The sequence below is a fragment of the Dasypus novemcinctus genome, chromosome 7 (genome assembly GCF_030445035.2).
Source record: "Dasypus novemcinctus isolate mDasNov1 chromosome 7, mDasNov1.1.hap2, whole genome shotgun sequence".
Taxonomy (NCBI): Eukaryota; Metazoa; Chordata; class Mammalia; order Cingulata; family Dasypodidae; genus Dasypus; species Dasypus novemcinctus.
Window position 1 is genome coordinate 19,944,333 of NC_080679.1, and position 24,712 is coordinate 19,969,044.

At 42.3% G+C, this 24,712-nt stretch overlaps 1 protein-coding gene across 1 annotated transcript in view; it reads left to right on the forward strand.

Moving 5' to 3' along the window:
* Positions 1-392: 392 nt before the first annotated feature.
* The window catches only part of AP1S3 (adaptor related protein complex 1 subunit sigma 3), a 60,824-nt gene continuing 36,504 nt past the window's right edge, over positions 393-24,712 (forward strand). Inside the window, exon 1 of the mRNA XM_004453113.5 lies at positions 393-606. Coding sequence (XP_004453170.1) covers positions 604-606 — 3 coding nt within the window. The 5' untranslated portion in view covers positions 393-603. The remainder of the gene's footprint in view (positions 607-24,712) is intronic.

The following is a 24,712-nucleotide window of genomic DNA, read 5'->3' on the forward strand; positions in this document are numbered from 1 at the left end:
ACGGTTTAGGGCTTGACAGCTTCTGATACTTTCCACCTGTGCATGGGAAAATGTCTCTGCCAGGTCCGATGAGCGTTTGTCGAATGAATGAATGAATGACATATTCGGAAGACTAGATTAAAAAAAGTAGCCCTTTGCCGCATCTCTGCCTACGCGGCTCCTAGAGGGAAACTCGCGGGCTTCTGGGCCACCCGCGCGGAGCTCCCCAGGACGCCCGGAGGGGAGGCGCGCGCAGGTGCTTCTCCACCTGCCGCCGCCCGCGGCGCTGGGCGGGGCGAGCCGCGGGGCCCCGCCCCCCGGGAGGGGCGGGACAGAGGGGACAGGAGGGGGGAGAGCAGGGAGGAGGGCAAAGGGGAGGAGGAGGGGTGGGAAGGGAGGAAGAGGGAGGAGGGAGGAGGGGGAGGGCCGGGGAGGGAGCCCTTGGGGAGGAAGCTGAGCGGGGAGGAGTCTGTGAACTTTCAGTTCGAGGGCATTGTGGGAAGCAGTCATGGTCCGAGGCTAGCGCCTCACCTGTCCGGCGCGCGGGCTCCTGCGCTTGACTCTGGCCCTCGCGTCCGCACAGCTCGCCGCTCGCCGGGCAGGGGAGGCGGCGGCCCGGCCATCATGGTGAGTTGTGGGCCAGCGGGGCGGTGGCGCGGGCCGGGGAGAGTGCGCGCTCCCGGGAGGCACCTGCGCGCCGGGACCGGGCGCGCGGCCGGGTGGGGGTGCGGGCCGGGCCCAGTTCAAAACTGGCGCGCGGTGACACGGGGGGCGCTGGCCCGCGACTCCCGAGGCGACCGAGAGCTGTTGCTTCATTCATTGGACCATTGTCAGCTGAGAGCTTAGTCCGAGCCAGGCACGGTGCCAGGTGCTCGGATGTCGCCGTGGATCAGGATGTCAGGTTGTCCCCTGCTCTCAGGGAGCTTGCAGTCTAGGAGAAGCATCTGGAGGGAGAGAGATGTGGAATATACTAGTAAAATAAAGATAACTTTCGGGAGTAACGAGTGCTCTGGTCTCTCGGCGGGGTAAGTGGGGAGGCAACTTTAGAGGCTGGGGATTCTGCGAGGTCTCTTTGAGCAGGTGACATTTGAACTGTGGGAGATCCTGGAGGGAGAAATGGTGCTTTTGGGGGGAAAAGGTAGGCGGGGGCCAAATGATGAAGGTCCTTGTAAAGGAAGGCAAGGAGTATGGTTTTTATTGCACCTGAGTGGAGCGCTTTGGGAGGGTTTTATCAAGAGATCTAACCTTATCAGTGCTGAAAGATGCCTTTGGTTGCTGGTGGGTTGTGTGTGTGTGTGGGAGGACTGGGAGAGTCAGAGTGGAAGCAGAGTCCAGCTGAGAGATGCTGGGGTCTTCAGGGCAGAAACGAGAACTTCAGGCACCTCTTGAGCTTTTTGCCTTGTGTGGACACTGCGTTTATTTCGAGTGTGGTGGCCTGAACTGCACCAGTCCGGCTCCCCCAGGTGAGCTCACTTCCCAACTCCAAGCAACAGAAGTACCCTGCATTCTGTGGTCTAGTACAGGCAGTAGCAGTGGCCATGTGGGTTGAGAGTTGATTGGCAAGGAGAGTGGTGAGTGCTGGGAATCTGGACAGGAAAACCACATATGAAGGGTTTGGCTGCCCGGACTGGAGGAGCCATGGTGGTTTGTTGAGGGTTCCTTGTGAATATAGGGTGATGCAAAGAGGAGGCTGTAAATAATGGAGCAGCTCTCTTGGCTTGCTCAGGTTTCCCAAGGAACAAGGTGAGTGTGTGCCCAGCCTGCCAGGGTTATTTGCCTAATGGAAGGTGGAAGAAGACCCCTGAGTTTCTGAGTAGGCAAAAGGCTGCTTCTATCCTGTAGGCATCAAGCTCTAGACAACACCTGCTGTGCAGTTTTGTTTATTCTTGCGGGTGTCAAATGATCAGTTGATCAGAACTGTGTGAAGTTTCTCTCTAGCTTTTCCACAGGGCCTTGCAGAATGAGAACTATTAATGTTACTGAGTGCTTGTGATATGCCAAAAAGGATGCAGCGCTCTTTATCTTCATTATCTCGTTCAGCCTTGCAACAACCAAATGAGTTTAAGTATTATACTCTCCACATGTTACCTGCTCTGACCTGTTTTAGCAGTGTAGCCTTGGACAATTCCTTGACCTCCCCATGCTTCAGTTTGCTCATTTGGGTTCTCACAATGTGGTCTGGAGACCTCTAGGGTTTCTCAACACCTTTTCAGGAGGTCTGCTGGGTCCAGACTCTTCTCAGAGTAGCATTAGGACATTATTTGCCGCTTTCACTCATTCTCACATGAGTGTACTTGAGGCTACATTACTTGGGATATTGCAAGCGATGGAAGGCAGAAGCAGGAGAGTCCAGCTGTCTTCTATTAAGCCAGACATTATAGAGACTTGCAAAAATGTAAAACACTGTCTCTTCACTAGATTTTTTGCTTTGGAAAATATTGTTCATAAAAATATTAATTATGTTCATGTGTAAATGGGTTTACTATTATTTTTAAATGTATTCCTCATTAAAATTTCTCACCATTTTTGTTTCCAATACAGTAAATATCAATGGATACAACCTATATAAACAAATGGGCCTTGGGGATTCTCAAGTTTTGAATGTGAAGGAGCCCAAAATGTTTGAGAATTGCTTTGGTGGAGTTGTGGCAAGTTGCGGGTGTTAATGTGTGAGTGTACTTAGGGCAGTGATGCCCATTGTCAGCGCTATTATCTCTCGTCTATTATAGCCACGTGGTAGGAAAGAATAAGAGGTCCTCCCTGTTACCCAGCAGCTCTTGGATCTGTGACGAGGGCCAGTTTGTGGCTCTGTTCCTAGCTCTTTGCCAGCGCTCACACCAGGAACTGGAGAGGTGCTTCCAGCATCCCACCTGGCGCTCCACACACAGGAAACAGTTCTTGACCTCATTGTGCTTCCAATCCAGGTTTCTAGAGTAGAGATGTCATCTCTTGTGCATCCTGGGACTGTCCGTGTTAGAAAACTCTGCCTTGGAAGGCAATGTCTTTGGCTTACTGTGCTTCAGGGAAGAATTTACTGTTGAGTAGTTGGCAATGTTGATAGGAGGATGGGATTTTTGTTCTTCCTTTTCCTGTAGGAAGATAGGATTTATGGGGTGAAGTTTGAACAGCTTTGGGAATAATTTTTTAAAATTCAAATTTTATTTCATAATAAAAAAATAATAGACAAAGGGCAGCCCATCAAGATATGAAGCATTACTCCTAAAAATTTCTCTCTAGGCACTTTTATCTCATCTAATTCCAACAACGAACTCAACTGGTCCTCCTGTGTTTAGAAAGATACACAGATGAACACAGGTTAGTCAAATGACTTTGTCAAGGTCCTTATTATTGGGGAAAAAAAGGAAGAGAAAAAATGCTTAATCATATTCATGTCTCACAAAACCAAACCCCATATTCCTTTTTACTATTTACTTTCAGCATTAATATAGACCCTCCCTTGCCCTTGCTTCAAAAGCATTGCAATATATCGTTGCTAACCATAGTCTATAAATTGCCCCGGGTATATTTTTTCCATCACCACACTCTTTACACCTTGTAGTAGAACATTCCTGTATATTGTTAAACACAATCGTCATCAACTGCCAGAATCACTGTTATACATTTCCTTTATCATCCTCCAGCTGTCCTCCGACCAACATTAACCTCCCTAGACTAGCCGTTTCAGCCACAATCACATCCATAAATCAACAGCCACAATCACATACCTAAATCAACCATGTATTTACAGTTGACCTTATTAAGCATTCTACAGTCATGCAGCCTCATCTCCCCCTTCTCAGCCTGCATTCCATCTCCCCCAACTCCAACTTCATAGTCCAACTCCATAAGTCTACTCATTGTATTTAGTTCATATTGGTGAGACCATGCAGTATATTGTCCTTGTGTATATGGCTTATTTCACTCAGCATAATGTCCTCAAGGTTCCTCCATGTTGTCATTTGCTTCCACAATTGATTTTTTCTTACAGCTGAATAATATTCTATCATATGTATGTACCACATCTTGTTTATCCTCTCATCGGTTGACAGACACTTAGGTTTTTCCATCTTTTAGCAACTGTGAATAATGCCGCTATGAACATCAGTGTTGAAATAGCTTTTCACATTCTTGCTTTCAGTTCTTCTGAATATATTCCTAGTAGCAGGATTGCTGGATCATATGGCAGTTCTATATTTAATTTCCTGAGGAACCACCAAATTGTCTTCCACTAGGGACACTTTTAATAAGAATGCAGGTAGACTTTGCTTTATTCAGTCCTTCAGCCTCTGAAACGTTGAGGTGACTTTTAAAACCACATTGTGAATAAAATAGAGGAATTGCCCATTGAAAGAAGCTCAAATGGATGCTTTTTGAAAACAAATGATCATCTTGTGTTGAAATTCCAATTCTCATAATGTGTATTATTTATGTAAAGTGAGATAACTTCTGTTTAAAAAATCAAGGATTTATTTTGTGTTAGTGTATGATTTTAAACATAACTTTAAAGAGAACTTACCAGACTGACCTGTGAAGTCATCTATTTATAAGATTTCATATTAGTTTGAAATAGTATGAGTGCTTTCTTCTCCTAAATCAGGTAATTCCCAATTTATCACAATAATTGCAGTCTCATTGTATTGCATAGAAATAGGAAAGGTGCAGAAGTGTCACTTTTAAATGAGAAGGCATTTAAGGTTGAGGAGGATGAGGATGGCAAACAGAACAAGGGACTTGTAGATTCTGCTCCACCCCTCACCCGGCCCCCCTGCAAATGATCAGTCATATTGTGTGAGGCTTAAATGAATTGTAATCAGGACCTAGTTACTGTTGGCAGCTTAAACTCCAGTTACAAGGTGCAGGATTATTATAGTCCTCCTCGGAGGCTTGTCCAGGGCTGCTTGCCAGCAGTAAGTAGTTAGTGTGGGGTCAGGTGGATGGGATGGAGGTGGGAAATGGCTCAGCCCTCTGTGGTGCTGGGTTGTACTAAGACAGCTCACCCACAACAGGCACTTCCTACTGTACTCCAAGCAACAACAGTGAGATTTATGTTTACTCCCCACCGGGGTTGTTCCTTCTGAGTTCCCATCCCTTATTTTCCTGGAGAATACTACCACCTGCTTCCAAGTTTTATATGGTGTCTTACTACCAGCAGCAGTGGACGTGGTCAGCAGGCTGGGTATTTACCACACTATTTTCAAGGTCTGTTCTCCTGAGCCCCATGAATCATTTCCTTGGGGACTAAGATGTGGTTGATAAAACTACCTCCCCCATGCACACACACACCCAGAGGCCATAAAGAAAACCCCTTAGTAGTCTCCAAAGATAGCATTTCTTAACATCTCCGCAAAACATTCCTTCAATTTTATTTTATTGTGACTAAAGCCAGAGGTTCTCCCTGCTGCCCTGAGGCTTCACTGAGCTTTGCTTTTTCCCTGGGGCTTGTACTTCTTGCCTCTCTAAATATTCTTCCTTTCTGGTATATCTGTTCTTCTCTGACACTTTTTCCCCAGAGAATTCTCTGTGGTACCAGAAGTAAACTATTTGAAGTCCCCAGATCTCATGATGTGAAAGAAATGTCACAGATATGGAGGCACACGTCCCTAAAATTCTCTTAGCGGTTTACTAAATTGTCCTGCCGGTACCCTGACTAGGTAGAGAAATGTGAGTGCTAATAGCAAGGAAGGTGGAGAATTTTAATAGTGGAACGAGAATACTGAAAACTGTTCCAAGTTAGAATGGACTACCAGTGACCCATTGTATGAGGAAGCTGCCCTTCAACAAATAATCCCTCTCTGCCAAAGTTCCCAAGTCTGAAAACTTTCTGAAAGGCAGAGGTGGCTTCTAAAGGAGCTGCTGCTAAATAGTTCCTGAAAACTGCCTGGGGAAAAATAATAGGACTTCTCACTAGTCTTTCAGTGTGATGGGGCATAGAACTAAAGTACATTCAGTTAAGAATAAAGGGCAATAGGGATTTCATATTTTAATGTCCTTGCTGGATCTTCTCCAGCAGAATTTATGGCCTGGTAAGAAATGGTTGGCATGTGTTGATATTCAGCTGACACATGCAGTGGGAGCCTTCCTTCCATACTAGGCCTACTGAAAAGAAGGAATTAAGATCATGTTTTGCAAACTGGGGCACTGGTGCCCTTTGTATATACATCTATGTTGAGGGGGAGACCAGGGGATAAATATGATTTATCCCCAGAGCATTATTTAGATTTGGAGGAGAATATTTTTATATGAAAAACACAAATATCTTTTGGTATTAGATGCAAAAATTCATATGAGCTTAAAGATAAAGCCCCAAGACTTACCCAGATAACTACATTAAGTCCAAACCTCTGAATGCAGTAAAATCACCTGCCTGTTTTTTGTATGGAAAAATTTGAGAGACGGTGTTCTAAGGTAGGGAAGGTTAGTGAACATTTTCCATAAAGGGCTGGAAGTAAGTAAGGCTCTGTAGGCCATAAAATCTCGGTCACAACTACTTCACTCTTCTCTTGTGAAAGCAGGATAGAGAGTAAGCAAATGGGTATGGCTGTGTTTTAATAAAATTTTATTTTATAAAGTTATTTATAAAAGCAGGTGGTAGGCCAGATTTGGCCCAGAGGCTGTAGATTGTTGGCCATGTTCTCAGGCAACTTCCATTCATTCATTCATTTGTATATTCGGCAAATAAATTGGTCCCCTGCCCCATGACAGGCCTGATTCTAGGTAGGTCCAGCAACCTAATTTGTGGGGCCCAATGCAAAATGAAAATGCTGGGTCCCTTGTTGAAAAATTAAGGATTTCAGGACAATGGCAGCAGAGCACTCAGCCAAGTGCAAGGCCCTTCTGAGCGTCCTTGTGTGACTGCCCAGGTCCCTGTACCACGGAGAGTGGCCCTGGTTTTAGGTCCTAGAGATAAGAGATAAGAGCCAGAAGTTCCTTGGAGCTTGTGATCTTAGTGGAGGTTCTCTAATCTTGTAAAATATTTTATGTCAGTCACACAGAAGAGGATTTTATTGTTAACCCTTGGCAAGTCTGAACGTCATCTCATCATCTCTCACTTTGTGGGCAGTTGCAGACATCTTTGAATTGGGCAGTGGGGGGACCCCCGCTGTGGTACTCAGAGCACGAAGCAGTGCAGGCCTTGGAGGCTGCTGCAGGCCCTGCTACGCCCAGCCCTTCTCAGGCTCAGGAACTGAGGCTATTCCTCCAGCTGGCTCAGCCTGGGCCACTTCCTCAGCCAGGTCTGACCAGACAGAGAGTTCAGGTGCCACGTCCACCTCCCGGTGTTTGCTTTCAGATGGGTGCTTCTGCTGAAGGCATCGCCTGAATCCCTGGGCAGACTCTGGGCTGCCCTAACCCCTCCCAGATTTGCCCAGTTCATCCAGGTGTGGGCTAATCTGTCAGTTTAGATCCTGTACATTATTTCCCTGTTTGTGTCAAATAAGAGGCAGATATGTCTGGATATAAACTGAAAACCCTTTGAAGAATATACAAAAAAGCATGATTGTTTCTGGGAAGGGCCCTAGGCATCTAGCATGGAAAAAGATGCAGTATTGACTGTGTATTCTTTTAGACTCTTCATTGTTTCTCACTTGCATATAATGCATTTTAATTACATGAAAAATGACTTTTAAAATACTGTCATTTCTATTACTTTTTCAGAAAAACTCTTGTTTTTCTCCTATGCTTTGTAGCTTCTTGTTTCCTACTTCTTGAATTCAGATGTGTCTGCAATTGTGATGTAAACAGAAGTTCCCTTAAAACATACCCAACACATGCCCCCCCCCACATGCACATGCACATACCACCCACACGAGTGCACTTACTTGTGTATGCATGCACACTGGCACATGCACACATATACACACGCTCGCTCACACATATGCTCTCTCTCTAACTTTTGGGCTCTTGGCCAGATTTCCAGGATTCCTGACTGTACCTTTCTGTATGACAGTTGATAATTACTGAGGGAAAAAATGTGATCCATTTTTCCCACTTCAGTGACTTTGTAAAGGGACACTTGGAAAAGAGGCAAAATGATATTTCTGGTAGAAGCACAGGAATGAACCATTAAATACAGACTTGTTAGATTGTCTGAGGGTGTCCTCTTTGTATATGTATATGAACGTTACAGCAAGATTAAGTCACATTCCTGAAAAGACCAGGAAGGACCTGCCAAATCTGGTATCTGATTCAGATTATCACTGAATTGTTCTCCAGATTTCAGAGTCTGCTGCACTACTCCCATTCTCCCCAATTTACACGCCCCACCCTTTCAAAAATCATGGTGGTCCCTTTACCTTCACATTATGCAGATAAAACTATGAGAGACTTGAATAAAATTATTATTTCTTCTAAAAGAAGTATCAGAATTCCTTCTAGTAACAGAAAATACCATTAGAAGAGACATCTTTGTCATGTGAACTTTTAGCCATGTGTTCTATACAGGAATGGCACATAGGGCACTTTGCAGAGCTTTCCCAGAAGCCTTCACATGTTCACTTCTACAAGGAAGGTGTTGTGCAATGTGGGTGAGAGGAGTACGCAACAAGATGGACTGCCCCTGGGCTCAGTGTGGAGGCTCCATCACCCCAGACAGTTTGCTGATCCCTCCCTTATCGCTGTACACACTTCATACGGTGACTGAGAATTCAATGAGATGGTCCAGTGCAAGCCCCTAGCCCAGGGCCTGGCACCTGGAACGCGATCCCTAAATGTTGGCAAAGGTTATTTTTCTAAGGAGAAAAAAGTAAAAGGTAGTAAAAACCCCTTCTAAATGGTTGATATGTTTATTTTTGCACAGATGAAACAAAGTATCACAAATTACAAATATTGGAGAGTAGGGTAGGGGTAACGGTGAAGTCATGGCACCTTTTTTTTTCCCAAATGTGATTTCAAATTCAGTGTATGTGTAGAGCATTTTTATTTCTTAAACAAGTACATACCTTCAGTTTCTTTACTAAGAAGTCAAGAATGCCTTTTCTCTTCATTTCTAAGTGCCCTGAGTACTAAGTACTGGGTACTTCCTAATTGCCTTTCAAAGTACATTGGGTCTCATGATACCTTAAGAATGCAGATCATCTAGTCTGTATCAACAATCTTTGCGAAAAAAATAAAAGGAAAAGGGAAGGCTTGAATATATAACACAATCTCTCAGTCACTGCCTGAACTTTGTGGGTGGTGAATTTTGCAAGAGTATGGCAGATGTGCCATCTCCCACCTCTTAACAAATTTCATTTGCAACTCTAGGCATCTTTGCCAAGGTATAAAAGCTCTGGGGACAGATTTTTAATGAGTGCTGAGTAGGCTGCAGCAGGAAGAAAATGAAAGTTCTTAATAAACATTTAAATGGCCGTTACCATGTGGGTGTTGCGTTTAGCATATTAAGCATGGCCTCTTGAGCAAAGCTGCTCCTGACCTCAACAAAAATTCACATTAAGTAAGATCAAATAAGCATCACTATGAAATCTGAATAGGGTCCAAAAATTTTCATGTTTTATTCAACTTCAAAGTCATACTGAAAATTGCCTGAAATGCCTACTTCTACCCTTTCCAGTATTTTTTTTTTCTCCTTGGACGATCTGAAACAAAGAGGACCCCCAGGCGAAAACCTAATTAGAGGCATATTTACTAGAGGAAAATTAAACAGACCTAACAGGCCTCATTGTTGATGTATTCAAAATTGATCATTCTGTCTAGGGGAAACGATAAATGGAAAAATAATACATGAATCACTTTTCAGGTATTTTCCATGCACCAATCTTTGTGTTATTAGCTGTGGAGGTTATTAGAAAAGAAGAACCCAGGTGTACAATGTTTCTTGATTGATGGCAAAAAACTTGTCATATCGTTAGGACAAAATTTCTTACACACATAGCAATTCTAGACTAGTCTGGGTATGGATAATTAAGCTGTGAAGTTGGAATTGTTCGCATTACGCCCTTGCTGGGGGGATTCAGTGGAGGAGGAGAAGGAGGAGATGGGAGAAGTGGGCATTGGGCTAAGCCCAGAAGGCTGAGGGACTTTGCCTTCAGCCTCTGAGTGTGCTCTGTGTTTGTCTGAATATGTATGTGAATAGAGGGTTGTAGTAAGAATGTAAAGGAAGGGAAGTAATTATTAAGGAAATGTAAATCCTGCAGGAGAGCTGGGCAGAGGTCTCCACAAGGAACTGTTTTCTTACTGCCTCCCCCATCATCCTCTCCTCCTCTAACTCCACTCTCCATTAGGATCAGGAAATGAGATTTCACACAAGTGGATTATCCAGATAACTAAAAATCACAAGTACTTTTTTTTTTTTTTAAATCTTAGAGAGTGGAAAAGATAAATGTCAGTGCCCTCCTGAAGCAGTGGGGAAATGGGTCAAATGTAGCTTAAAGCTTGCCCAAAGTCAGGAGCCTCACTTCACTTAACTGCATACTAGTTTTAAAGATCACCTTGCCTTCCTACCGGGACAGGTGGAACGTTTCTGAAAATGCAGGGATTATTTAGGGGTTTGTATGTCTGTGTATTTTGTCTCTGAATGAATTAGTTCCTTTCCACTTTAATATGTGGTTTGAGAAAGGAATCTTATTTTAATAGCAGTTTAAGACAAACATCACCAGAAAGGCAGAATAACAGCATCTTGCTTGAAGGGGTTGCTGGGCGGGCAGATAATGAGATCAAGTCCTGGCCCAGCTCTACTAGTCACTGTGACCTTCACCAGGTCTTCTTCCTTGGGCCGGTCCTCAGCTGCCAAATGAGGAACCATTGGTCCTAAGATAGAACCTTAAAAAAGCCTTTCTGGTTCTAGCAGTTTGTTATCAGCTACAAGAAAATGATATACCTCCCAAACCCAATATACATTATTTTCTGAATGTGTTGCAGTTGGAAGCACGGCTGGCCTGGTGCTAAACAGGTGACCCGTGTGTCCTTGCATTGCTGCTGCTCGGGAGCTAGGCTCGTCCTAGGTCAGCTTACAGGTGGGGTTTCCTGGTCTCAGCTGGCAGGACAGCAGGCGGCCTTGCCAACCCCGTGGATGCCCCATCTGCTTCTGAATGCTGTGTATTGATTAATGCATTGCTGGCAGAGCTATTTTTGTGTGTGTCAAGGCCCTGTAGTATGATTTTGGAATGAATCAGGCCAAGTCTAAAAGAAGCACATCATTATTTTGCTTAGGCACATAATTTGTGAACACCTACTGTGATCTATACTAAGAATTGAAGATTATTAAGAGATATATAAAGGAAACAGAAATGATTATGCTTCTGATCCTATGGGGAGGAAAAACATACACAAATAGAACAGCTTGCGTGCTATCCTAAACTGTGGCTTGCTTTCAAGAATATAAAAAATGGAGATGTGGTCAGGAGGAGGTAGTGTAAAGGGGGAAGAGAGAGTTTTGCAAAGGGTCCTGCAAAGATGTTACAGACATGGATTGGTAAGTAGCATGTTTCAGACGGGGGGTGGGAAGGAGGAGCTGGGGCAGGGAAGTGGGTTCGAGCAAGATGTTTCAGGACTGGTCAGCAGGTTGGCTTGGCTGCTTGTGGGAAGGAGCTTGAAACAAAACTAACAACAGCAGCAACAAAAAAAACACAAAACAGAAATCTAGTTCCTGAGAAGTGGGGTCCTTTGGTGGAGGATGTTGAATGATAGAGGAGATTTTTCTCTGCCATTCGTTTGGAGGGTAGTCTGGTAAGGTGTCTGCCCTCTGCACCCCCCTGGGTTCTGAGTCATCATTTGTAGATGTGGAATATGAGCAATGTAGCAGGCACTCCTTGGGACAAACATCTACACTAAACGTCTGCCCCTCTAGTTTTGGGATGGTATGCACACATAAGATATTACTCACTTAAAGTTCATTTGCTTTTATATTTGATAAATTGAACAGCTATACCCATACCTCAGGGAAGCTTGAACCCATTCTCATCTACTTTTTTTTAAAGATTGGGCAATAAATATTTATTGAGCAACTATATGTCAATGCCTATTAAAACCCAAACCATTATATTTATTTTTAAACATAATAGACTGATTGTTAAAACTTTACACAGCTCCTGTGTAAAGCATTTAGAACAAGATCTTTATTCTCAGTTAATTGTAGGGTAAATAACTTTTGGTCTGAAAAACAACCCCACACTTTTTAATGACCTTCCTTGAAATAATGGGCTTGTATGACCTGATCTTTATATATCTTAAGTAGTAGTAAAATTAATATCAAAGGGTCTTAAATCATAATAGAAAGTAATTTTTGGAGTAGCTATGTAAGCAAACGTTATGCCAATAAAATTTGCATTAGCACAATCTCATCTTCAGATAAATCAGTTTCAGGGTCAAAACACTGTATTTTAAAGACCTCCCTAAATCTTTCTAACAGGAATTGCATTAAGACTTTTTAACAAAAGTATATTTTAAATCCCATTTTCCTGAACTCAGTTTTATAATTCTTGAATATAATTGAGTTTCGTCACTAAGAGTTCAAAACACAGAATATTAAAATAACTTTGCAATAATCTCTGTTTGTGGTGAATTGCAACATGAGGGATTCTATAACATGCCTTCAATATAAAATTATATACTGTATTAGATTTTTGGCTATGGAAGTTAAAAATTTTGGACCTTCAGCAAAAGTGCCCCCAAAAGACATAAAACTCTTTTTTTGTTAACTGCAAAATAAGATAGTCACAAACAGAATGGAGCTTCCTTTTCTTTACAAAGCATCTGGAGGGTATATTTTTTGTAACACTCTTGGAAGATTTATAATTAAATATGTTTTCCTGCCAACTGCTATAATTATTTATGGGTGCCAGTGATTTCATAGTTTCTTATTCTGTAGCTACACATCACTGAAATTATGTTGGATTTCTGAATTTTAAGATAACTATTAAAAATGTCTGGCAAGGGAAAGAAGTGAGAAAATTGAGTGTGCTTTATATGTATATATAAATATATACACACTGACTATTTGTCTACTGGGTGATGTAATGAGTGGTTAGTTCCACCATAAGTGAGTGAAATATGTGCTACAATCTCCCTCAGAATATCATGTGTTTTGGCTGGTCGGCAAGTCTAATTAAAAAAAGAAATAATACTAATAATTGAAGATGTTAAGTCCATCTATACATGGCTAATTTGTATACAAATGGCCCCAGAAAAGGGCCAGTTCTGGGGTGACTCTGGTCCTCCATGTGCTATCTTTGGATACCGAACTGGCAGCCGCTGCTTAGAGAACAGATGCACTCTGGCAAATGCATGTTTATTTAACTGCCCACGCTTCATCACATCACATTATAAGAGTAGAAAAAGGCCCTGGAAGAAATCATGTAACAGGATTTGAGCAAGAGGACGGGTTCACTGTCAGTTGATTAGCCCTGCAGTTACTCAGGTGGTTCAGGAAGACCAAAAATATTTCCATTACTAAAACTTAAATCTGTGATGATTAAATAATGTCATATTCAAAGCACCTGGGGATATGTAAAAGTTTTCTGGGAGATGAACACCTTTGGAAATCTGTAAAATTTCTGGACCCGTTTCACAGAGCAATGCTTATAAATCTAAAATTTTGCATATAGTTTCAAGAAGTCTACAGACACTCCTTTTCCTTCCAAATTATCCTTGGACTTTGGACATTTTGTGTAAAGCTTTGGAGTCTAACCTGGCTCAGATACTAGCCCTGCTTCCTATATCTTGATGACTCTGAGCAAGTCTTTCAAGGGTCAACAGCTTAGTTTAATTTTTTGTCTTCAGTATGACACATCACCTAGGTATGTGGGTTAAACAGAATAACATACGTGATAGCGCCCAGCATTACCTCTGCCACACAGTGAGTCATTTTTATTGATGACTGTGGTCACCCCTCGGGCTGAAGTGTGGTTTGCTGACCTGGCGGGGGTGGCGGCCGCGGTAGGCCTATTCCAAACCGCTGCCCCCGTAATAGGGTGGTTGGTCGGACTCACCGCCACCCCTGAAGGAAGCTCGGCATGGGCGCAGAGTGCCCTCGGGTCTCCCCTTCTCGGCAGCCATGCTTCCGTGGCCGCCCGTCCTCCCAGATAGCGCCACACGATGCCTTCTTCTTCTTTCTCCCTGCGCAGGCGCAGGGTGGAAAATTCCAGTCTGCCTTTTCCCTCCCCCCGACAGCAGCAACAGCCAGGCGTGGGCAGGAAACTCAAGTCTGCCCTCTACCCCAGCAACAGCAGCCACCAATCCCTAAACCCTGCCACTTCCCCCAGCAACAGCAACAGCCAATCCCCAACCACCACCCCTCCCCCGTCCAGTACCTCCCACTGACCTTTCTCCGGCAACCAATCAGAACAGGGCGTGGCTTCGACCAATCAGCCTTCCCCGGCCCCTATAAAACTGTTGCCTCTCCCTCAATAAAGTTGGACTTGCGTGTTTACCTTGTCTCCGCAGTAGTTCTTCTGCCGTGCGCCCTCCAGTCCTGAGAGCCCCCGACAAGGGCCTGGCCTCCCTTGTCCCCAGTTCGTCGCCTGCTTCTCTGGGCGACCCCCTCGTCGCCGGCTTCGCCGGGCGACCCCGTCAGCCGAACCGCGCAACCCCTGTGAGACCGACCCCTCGTCTGCTGCCGGACCGACCCCTCGTCCCAAGTGGGACCGACCCCTCGTCCCAAGCTGGACCGACCCCTCGTCCGCAGCCAGACCCCACCTCTACCGACTGAGCAAACCGTCGCAGATGACCAATTGACCTGTGGAATGCCATATTCATATTTAGTTGGTCCATATATGTGAGTCTTCCTGGAGAAAAGTCTCCCTGAGAAGTTAGATTATGACTGGAAGATTTCTTGGGTGGAGCTTAGATTCAGAGTAGTGAGAACTAGTTGACCAACATTAATGTTTCTAGTATTGTTCACCTCACAGCTGTTACATCTATCTCTACTCCTGGGAAAGAAGTCAATAGAGTAGATAGATACTCATGGAGGACACACAGGGCACTGTTTCTCCGGGAGATCTGTTCACAAATTCTTCCTAATTTTCTTCTTTTCCCAGGACTCTAAGCAGGTAATGGCTCTTAACAGTCTTACTTCAATCAGGCTGCCACACAGCGGCTCCTGGACCCATTTTCTGGTTGCCATTCTAGCCATGCCTTAATGGTGACTAGACCCAAGTTTCCCTCAATTGGACCATTTCCTCTACACAGGGCTTATTGTGCTGCCTGTGGGCTATTTTATTTTAGTTCCAAGTTATAGGGATGATTATGGTCTTGTGAACAGTCTGTAGTGTCATCTGTCTATTGTTTAAAATAGACCAAAAGGCTCACGTGATGTGCCCAGCAGTCCTATCTACACTGTGTCCAAGAGAAGACTGCCCTTGATTGGAAGGCAGTGTGGATGGTAGAAAGACCACAGCCTTCAGGTCAGATGGATGCATGCTGGGATCCCTCTGCCACATACCAGCCTTTTTGCTCAGTCATTGGTGTGAATTTTATGGGGGCTCCTTTCCATGGCAGGGGTTATTTTGATTTCTGTGGATTGTGGTCACTCACATTTCCTGCTTCTCTTAGCAACGCTATGTGTTCATGGCCTGGAACCCTGGCTTTGCTCAAAAGGGCCATGTGATCTCTTGATTAGTTTTTTACAAGTAACAGTTGAAGTAGTTCCCCCCCCCCCAAATGCATGGGGCTGAAAGGAATGATCATCCACTATCTGTCCTCTAGGTTTATTATCATATACATTACATTATGTTTCTAGTTTAACCAATTAACCCAACTGGTAGTAAAATTCATTCTGGAAGTATTGTGTTCTGTGGATTGCAGAGTAATTTATGCATAAGCCTGGTTTATGTGCTTGAAGTACTTACTTGCTGTAGAATTTTTAAAAAATTGGACTTAAGAAACCAGGACCCACTGACTTAGATTTTCTTAAAAGATTTGCATGTTAGGCATGTTAGATTGGTTTCACATATCTATGCATAACTCATTTTAGGTTAGTCAGTAATGTAATTCTCAGGAATCTTTAAAATGGTCATAAATGTAGGAGGGGAAAGTGAGAGTGGGTCAAACCCTGAAGAGTATGCCTGGAATTAATTAACTCAATACCTTTGCTTTCTTTGGGTTGTATTCAAAACCAGAGCCCTGGGTGGTTTTTCCCCAGAATTATTTCCTCCAAACTCATTCTGTGTCACTGGCTGGGGCCCAGAACTAAAACTTATCAAGTCAGGAGAAGCATGGCTCTGTCCTAGCTTTACAGAGAAAGATAATTCTAAGGTTTCTCAATGTGGTTTGTATGACATTGATATTCACTTTCAGAATCAATGGTATCATTTTACTAACTCTTTCAACCCTATTGGTAAAATGGATAAAAAGTGTCAATGTCCCCTTCATCTGTGACAGTGAAGTATTAGTACAGCTGTGCTTTTTAAAACACATATCCACCTGAGGGCTGGCCCCGTGGCGGGTAAGGAGGGAAACAGTGGGTTCGGGTGGCCTGGGGCTGAGCGAGAGAGTTTGTGAGCAGGGCGTCAGGGCTCCTCTCTGTCTTCTGTCACTGTATTGGTCTCCTTTAAAGGACTTCCTCTTGGGCCTTGCTGCTAAAATTTTTTTTTAAAAAGCTAGCATCAAAAGGTAAATCACATTCATTTACAACAAAGATTGGACCGTTGTTATTATGGCCAGCCTGAAATCCTGTTTGCGTATGCCTGCAATATTTTTTAGGTTACTGTACAAATGTCATTTTGATTGAAGTTCAGCTATGAATCTTTGTATTTTTAACATGGGTGTGTTTTGCAAATTGTGGCTGTCCATGTGATCAGGAGAATTTTGTGAAGTTTGTTAGGGTAATTGAAAACCTATCCTCATATGGCCCTGATTATTTTGGCCTGGAGGGTGATCAGGGACAGTTTGACTATTACCCTTTGAATGCAGCTGGTTTCAAAATGAGATGTCTGAGACACGAAAGGTCCAACCCTTTGCTGTTTTTGCCTCTTTATTAAACAACACAGTGGGTGTGGTTCCCTGCCCAGAGGCTGCAGGTGGTGAATTACAGAGGGCAGAACAGAAAATAACTGAGAACAGTAACTTGATGTGTGTAGCAGTTGGATATTGTTTATGAATTCCAAAAATAGGTATTGGGTTTATGTTTGTAAACTGGTCTGTCCTTTCCAGGTATATTAGATTATATTGGGAGGATTCCGTGATTAAATAATGAGTAAGGGAATTGGGAGTTTTAATGCTGGAGCCCAAGAAGTAAGCACACAGAGGAGCAGAGGCCCCAGGAAGAGAGACAAGCCATTTGCCTAATAGTCTACAGCTCACCTTGTAGGGAGAGCAGAGCAGCTGAGCCCGGAGACAGGCAAGCCCCAGGAAGAGAGGAACCCAGGAAACCTGAACCCTTGCAGATGTTGGCAGCCATCTTGCTCCAACATGTGGCAACAGACTTTGGTGAGGAAGTAACTTGTGCTTTATGGCCTGGTAACTGTGGGCTTCTACCCCATATAAATACCTTTTATAAAACTAATCAATTTCTGGTGTTTTGACACCCCTTTGGCTGACTAATACAACACTGTTAACTGAGAAGACAAAAGGCAGAGTGAGAGATATCAACTGATGCCCGTCGTTTGTACTGTGGTCTCTTCCCAGCGATTTTTCTATATATAATTTGCTCAGCATGATTGTCTTCCCAGTCACAGAGAATGAGGGTACCTCAGAGGGGTGAGAAGCCCAGGCCACTTCCAATTTTTGAAGCCTCTGGTTTATGAAAAAATGAAGTACTTGGGCAAGGCTGTTATGTATTGTGGCACATTTTAAAGCTTTAAGCGTAACAAGGTGTGGCAGTTTGATATTACTTATGAATTCCAAAAAAGAGATAGATTATGTTTGTAAACTGGTTTGTTCCTCTGGATGTGAAACCCTTTGATTGTATTAAATTGAAAGGTTTTACATTCACTTAATTAAATCAAGACTAGGGCTTTGATTCGACCATGTCAACAGGGTGTGACTCAGGATTGAATCCCCATCCCCTTGGTGGGCTGATTGAAACACTAACTGAAGAAGACACAGAAGAAGGCACAAGAGCTCCAAAGACACTGGAAAGAGAGAACTTTGCCAGTTTGGATCCTGGAGCTCCAGGGAGAGATGAGCCATTCATCTGATAGTTTGCAACTGAAGAGAATGGAGAGAAGGAAGGAGAGACCAGTCAGAGGCCACCGACTGTACTGCTTCAACATGTGGCAACAGAGTTGGTGAGGAAGTAACCTTGAGTTGGACTCTTTAGGGCCTTGTAACTGTAAGCTTTTACCCCAATAAATACCATTAATAAAAGCTGAGAGATTTTTGGTGCTTTGTATCAGCACCTCTTTGATTAATATACAAGGTAGTGCGTGCATCTTGCTTAAAACACTGTGTACTTTGTGCCTTTTGTGAGATGACTTAAGGATTTATAAAAAGGTATTGATTCATTGTGCATGCCTGGTCTTTGGGCTGGTGATGGAACACAGGCTTGTGATGGTATGAAGAGTGTCGTGACTTTCATCACATTGGGGGTTACCCTGTGATGGCCCCAATGCCAAAATTCTAAATCCAAAACCTTTTGTGGATCGAGGCCTGCTCCTTCCTACTCGGCCCATTCACTCAAAGGGGCCTGTCTCTGATTGTGAGAATGGTTTTCTTGTCTTTGCTGTCCCACAGAAGGGCAGTTACAGTGTCTGTGTTTTAAAAAATGGTTTCCAGAATGGGTATAGCCCAGGTGTATCCAGGGCTAAAGATTTTGGGGGAGGAATGCATAACACAACAAATAATAGTAATGTATTATTGTTACACATTGTCCAGGCCCCATGCTAAGTACTTTACATTGTTTAATCCCCAGAACAACCCCAAGAGGTAGATAACAACTATTCTCTGTCTTTTAAGAGGAGGTAAGTGAGGCACAGAGCAGTTAAGCCACTTTGCCAAATTCACATGTCAGTAAATGGTAGAGCTGAGCTTAGAAACAAGGCAGTCAAACACCAGATCCCAAGTTCCAGCCCTAACTCAACAGTGACCTGGGATAGAGGCTTCTCTGGACCTGAGTTTCCAGTAGGTTATGTCCAAGATCCCATTGTTTCAACATGAGAACTCTCTTATCTATTCTATTGACAGTTTTGTGCATGAGCACTTTGTACAGCCTATTATTCCTCCCCAATTTTCAACCCATATAGCTCTCCACTCGTTTCTCAACCAAAACAACTCTTGAGAATTGGTTTTGAATGAAATGTAGAAAACCCAAGTGACTCAGTTACTAGCTCAAATTTTTTTTTGGAGATTTTACCTGAGAAGAACAATGTCCAAAGATTTAAGGGTATTTTGATGTTAGAAGATCTTCTATTATGTCATTATCAATATGGTTTATCGAAGCATTATTGTGAAAACTGCCATCAAGTCTTCTGGTGAAGTCAAGTTTATCAAGTTCTGGTGAAATCAGCTAAAATTCTATAGCTGGTGGATAGTGCCTGCTCTGCCACTTGAAAAGCCCCTGGAAAAATCACAAGCAAAACATGAAGGGATGGAAACTGACATAGACTTGGATCCACATTTGGAACCTGTTGGCTTGGAAATTAGAACCTAAGTTTTTCCAGGAAAACAAAAATGTAAAATGGCTGTCCATATCATCTTTGTAAGTAAAATTAATGATTTTAAGAAAACTCCTAAATTTTGTACCTATCCAAAGTTTTAGCTGTCCCATCAAGCCCTGCTTCTGATTTTTGTTCTTTGAAATTCTTAAAATTTAGGTGTAAATAATTGTTACTATCTTCCTAATGTGGTTTCCTAAAACTTTACCATTTCAGTCTGCCTAAATTTATTGAAAATCAGATGTGTGCTATTTCTTCTGAGGAAGTTTGGTTGCATTGTTCAAGTGCATTAGGCTAGTACAGTTTAGTCAGTTTGCCATCAAAGCGAAAAAAATTAGGGACCGGTTTAGGTCTGCCTTAATGAAAAGATGAGTCCTTTAAAATTAGGAATTATTCGTCACGAAACTTTTTAATGTAGAAATTAGTAAAAAAGAGTCTGTCCTTCTGTGGCATTGCAGGAGGCCTATAGATGGACCAAAAAAGTTACCCTCCCATGTAGCACTGGGGTAAATTCATGTTAGGTTATAAAAACCTACTCAAAGGAAAGGGTGAGAGCAGCACTTCTCAGCTTGGCCTTCCTGGGCCCTAGAGAGAATGTTGGTTCCCAGCTGTGAGTGTTATCATGGGAACAGATGGGGGTCTCCAATCCCTGAAGCTCAAATTCTAGCTATGTCTACCACCTTTGTGTACGGGGGTCTTTCCTTGCTATTTTGGAAGAATTTTTGTTAATCTGTTTACTTCTAAGTGGATAGTTAGAAATATTAGGCTCTTTCTTGAACTAAATCCAACATCAGCAAAGCCATGTTTTCTTAGGTGGGGGTGTTTTGGGAAATGGGGTGGGAGATTATGGGTAGAATCTGCTTCTAGCTCTCCAGCATTCTATAATGCTCTCCCCTTCCTGTACAGAGTAGCTACTGTTTTCCGTATTACTCTAACAGTCTCTGTTAAAATTTTTAAATAATTTTGACAGTAATACCTAATCATTGTAGAAAATTTGAAAGAAAACCCCTGAAAAACAGAAGTGTAAAGCATAAGCTAATGACCTGAAATTTCACTTTGAGAGAACCATTGCAATGTTATGTTATTAATTTGGTCTTCAAATGTTGTGAAAAGTAAACACACAAACTATTGGGACTCCCAAAAGAAAGCTTACAACCTTACATATATATAGGAATTCATTTATATTCTAAATACTGAAGTATATTCAGAAAGCAAAAGGGATAATCTAGTTTATTATATATACAGGTAAAGTAATATAAAATAAGCCCCTCTTTATATAAAAAAAAACAAAAAGTGACTTTCACTTTCACATGGCATGTCTTTTACATTTACTGGCATGATTACCTGGAGGTGTTACTTGGGTTTGGCACTTTCAGTGGTGAAAGCATGTTGTCATTGAATTGGAACCTGTCTGGTTTCTTTTTAATTTGACAAGCATGCCTGCTAAAGAACTATGCAGTTTTTCTCGTGTTTGTATTCAAGCCTGTCTGTATTTTTCTAGGAGCTAAAAGTTTGTCATTCTTTTTGGGACTCTGTCTTTTAAATCTGGTAAAACCTTTACTTAATACAGTGCCAAATGTCCTGTTAACATTTGTGAAGCTGTACTTGGCCAATCAAAGCTAGAAATGGAAGTTTCTGATATATTCAGATGGTGTAGCAAGTATTCAGATTAAACCCCAGAATCATTTTTTTTTTGCAAGAGTTCTGAAAAAACTCATTCAAAATTAAACTAAATTATGTATAACACATGAGTATGAAGAATAAACCAAAGGGAAAACAACCCAACTCATTGAAACTTTCAAGCACTAAGGTGGAGAATCAGCATGTGAGAAATGCCAGCTATTTTCAAAATGCATTTTTAAAGAGGCTAAAGTCATTTAGAATGCTATTGGATAAACATCTGTTGGATCACTTACTAGTAGAATAAACTTTGAGTAGTTTTGTCTTGACTTTGGAAGTCTAGCACTGTGTGTTGTAAACGTGAAGGCAGAAAGCACAGCCTTCAGAATTAGTTCAGGAAAGTGTACATAAACATGTTCTAACCTGCAGGAGTCACTTTCATTCTTCCTGAGCCCACTGACAAGTTTTCAAGGTTTCTTCCCAGTATTGGCCTTTGCTTTCCCTGGGCCATTCAGAGGCAAACACATTTCTGCGGTTGTTTCCCCAGGAATGTTTGTCCACAGGTTCTTTCCACTTAACTCATAGTTGTACCCATATATGAGTTATGCTTTTCAAGCCTCCCTAATTTCAGCTGCTAACGAAGATAGTTTTTAACTAAAGAGAACCAGAGCTGCCCATTCCCTGCTACACAGCCATATATTTAAGTCTTTTCCTAACTATAAATATTTGAGATGGACATACAAATGTGATGAGCAGGTGACACCAATAAATACCCTTTCACTTGGTTCAGAGGTCCCCAGCCTTTATGTCCTTAGCACAGTTTGGAATCACTGACCTGGAAAACTGGAAAAAAGGAAATTATGGCTTTGGAAAAGTAGGCACATTCACTTGACTGTATTGTGAGGTTAATTAGTGATTAAGCTTCCACGTTGGCAGCAAAGATCTGCAGCCACTGATATGGAGGGGTTAGGACGTATTCAGCTGCTCTTCTGCCATGCCAGAGCCAGTGGTGGACCCTAACTTTACGAGTGTGAGCAGAAGCATCAGCTGGGAGTTCCTGCAATGCTGTAGCTTTACTTGGCTCTGATCATACCATTTTTTCAAAAAGGGTCATTGTTCAGCCTATGGGAAAGGGAGATGCTGATTGGGGTTGGTCACCATTCAACATTCTACTTATATTTTAAATAAAGACATCCTTGTACCTTTCGTTTGTGCTGTCCACTCCATATTTCAAATGTTAGGAAAGTTGTACTTGTTGTCAAGGATAATCTGGATTTAGAATGGACTCTTCCATCTTCATGTTTCCTCTTTTTTGTTTTATTTACCTTAACTTCCCACATTGTTTCCTTTCTTTCTTTTTTAAATGTTCAGGTTTTATTACATGTTGTAAACTTTTAAAAAAAGATACTTAGATTCCATGAGTGTTAAATAAAAAATAAAGGGGTTTCCTTTATATTCCACTCCCTATATCTCCCACATTTCCCCACATTAACAACATCCTTCATTAGTGTGATTGATTCATTACAATTGATGAACTCATTCTGGAGCATTGCCACTAAGCATGGATTTTAGTTTACATTGTAGTTTACCCTCTCTCCCACACAATTTTGCAGATAATGTCAAGATATATAATGGCCTGTATCTGTCATTGCAATGTCATTCAGGACAATTCTCAAGTCCTGAAAATATCCCCATATTACATGTTTTTCCATCTCCCTGTCCTCAGAACTGCAGTGGGCACTGCCTCCACATCAATGATATACGTTCTTCCATTGCTAGAATCACAATAACTCTATAATAGAATACTAGTAAGTCCACTTTGGTCCATAGTTCACTTCCTAATCCCAAGGATTCTGGGATGGCGATGCCCACTCCACCTCCATCTGAGAGGGGGCTTCGATCCCATAGGGCAGATGGGTGGGACTCTCTTGCTTGCAGCTGTAGACTTTCTCAGTTCCTTGGGATGGTTGGTGTTCATTGTCCTCTCCTTGTTACTCAGGCATACAGTTTTTACCCCAGTGACAATAAATGATCTATTATCCTGGGACTCTTAGGAATGATTTCCTTTGAGTTCACAACATGGCCTGACCAATTGCCTTTACCACTGTGCTAGATGCCATACCAATAGGATAAAAACTGATTACTTTTTGCATGATGTGGTATTGGAAATCTGAGTGGTAAATTTAGTAACACTAAAATTGCCTCACGAAATTGGGATATTATCAAACCTCAGGAACAGGATCCAATTTTGATATGCTGTTTTTGATCCTCTTGACTCAGCTTGGGTATAAAGAAAAAAATTCGCCATATTTGTCTTTGAATAATGCTTTAACTTCCTGAAAGAAGCAGAACTTTAAGTGAATTTATGTTTTGTTTGAGGATAGATGATCTTTAGTTGTGGGTTGTTTTCTTGGAATACCAATGATTTGTATGAAGAAAAATGATACTTCTTACTTGGGTCCTGGTAGATGTGTTTGTTAACATTTTGATAGCATCGTTATGGTTAAAAGTTGTTTTAAACTGGGTTCAAGCTATTATAAAGGTTGGTTGACACTGTCAATCAGTACAGAAATTTTGATTGGTGGAAATATTCAGGTTTTAACACAACAATTATGCAGAATGTAGCAATGGAAAAACAGTTTCTTATTTTGGTTTCAACATGTACTGGTTATATAGCCAAGGATGTAGATGCTTACTTATTACAGTTTCATTTACAAAAAAAAAATTGCTTTGGTGGTAAAAATATTCCTGTACTCCATGGTTTCCAGAAAGATATCTCTTTCTGAAACATAACCTGGAATATCTGCATTCAGTTTCCGTTGTCATGACTCTTCCCTCCCCTTTGGTTTACCTTCTACTCCTCCAGGAACACCTGGCTCAGAAAATTTGCTACCACACTTGGGAATTATCTTTGATTCTTCCCCCACTCCCACACCTACAACTAACCAAGTCCCATAAGTTATGCTACTTCGGTATCTTAGAATCCTTGCACTTCTCTTCATCTTTCCTGCAACATGGTGATGGAACCTGCCATTGTTATCTCTTGCTTGTATTACTCTATTTTTGTGCTTGCCACTTCCCTTAGACTACAGTCTAACCTCCTTGCTATAGCTTACAAGACCCTCCATTACTTGCCTTTGGCCTCAGTCCTCTGTCACCCCTCCCCTATTCTCCCTCTCTAGTCAACCAGCCACATATGCTTTTCTCAGTTCTTTGAAGATGACCAGTCCTTTCTCCCTTGTGGCTTTCCAATCCCACAGTTTCTTCTGCCTGATGATTCTTACTCAACCCTACCCTTTCTGTCCTCTTCCCCTTTCCATCTCCCCCTTTCTACTTGGTCAGTCCTTTTCATCTTTCAGGTCTTATCTCAAAAGTCACTTCCTCAAGGGTTCCATGGCCTTTAGACAAGGTTATTTTATTTTCCCATGGCTCCTTGTAGTACTTCTGCTTTCACACATTGCACACTGATAAAATTTGTACTGTTAATTGTCTTTCTCCACTAGAACATATACCCTCTGTCCTGTTTCGGTGGTTTCTTGTTACAGTTATTAGCACATAGTATACATTCAGTAAATATTTGCTGAATTAAT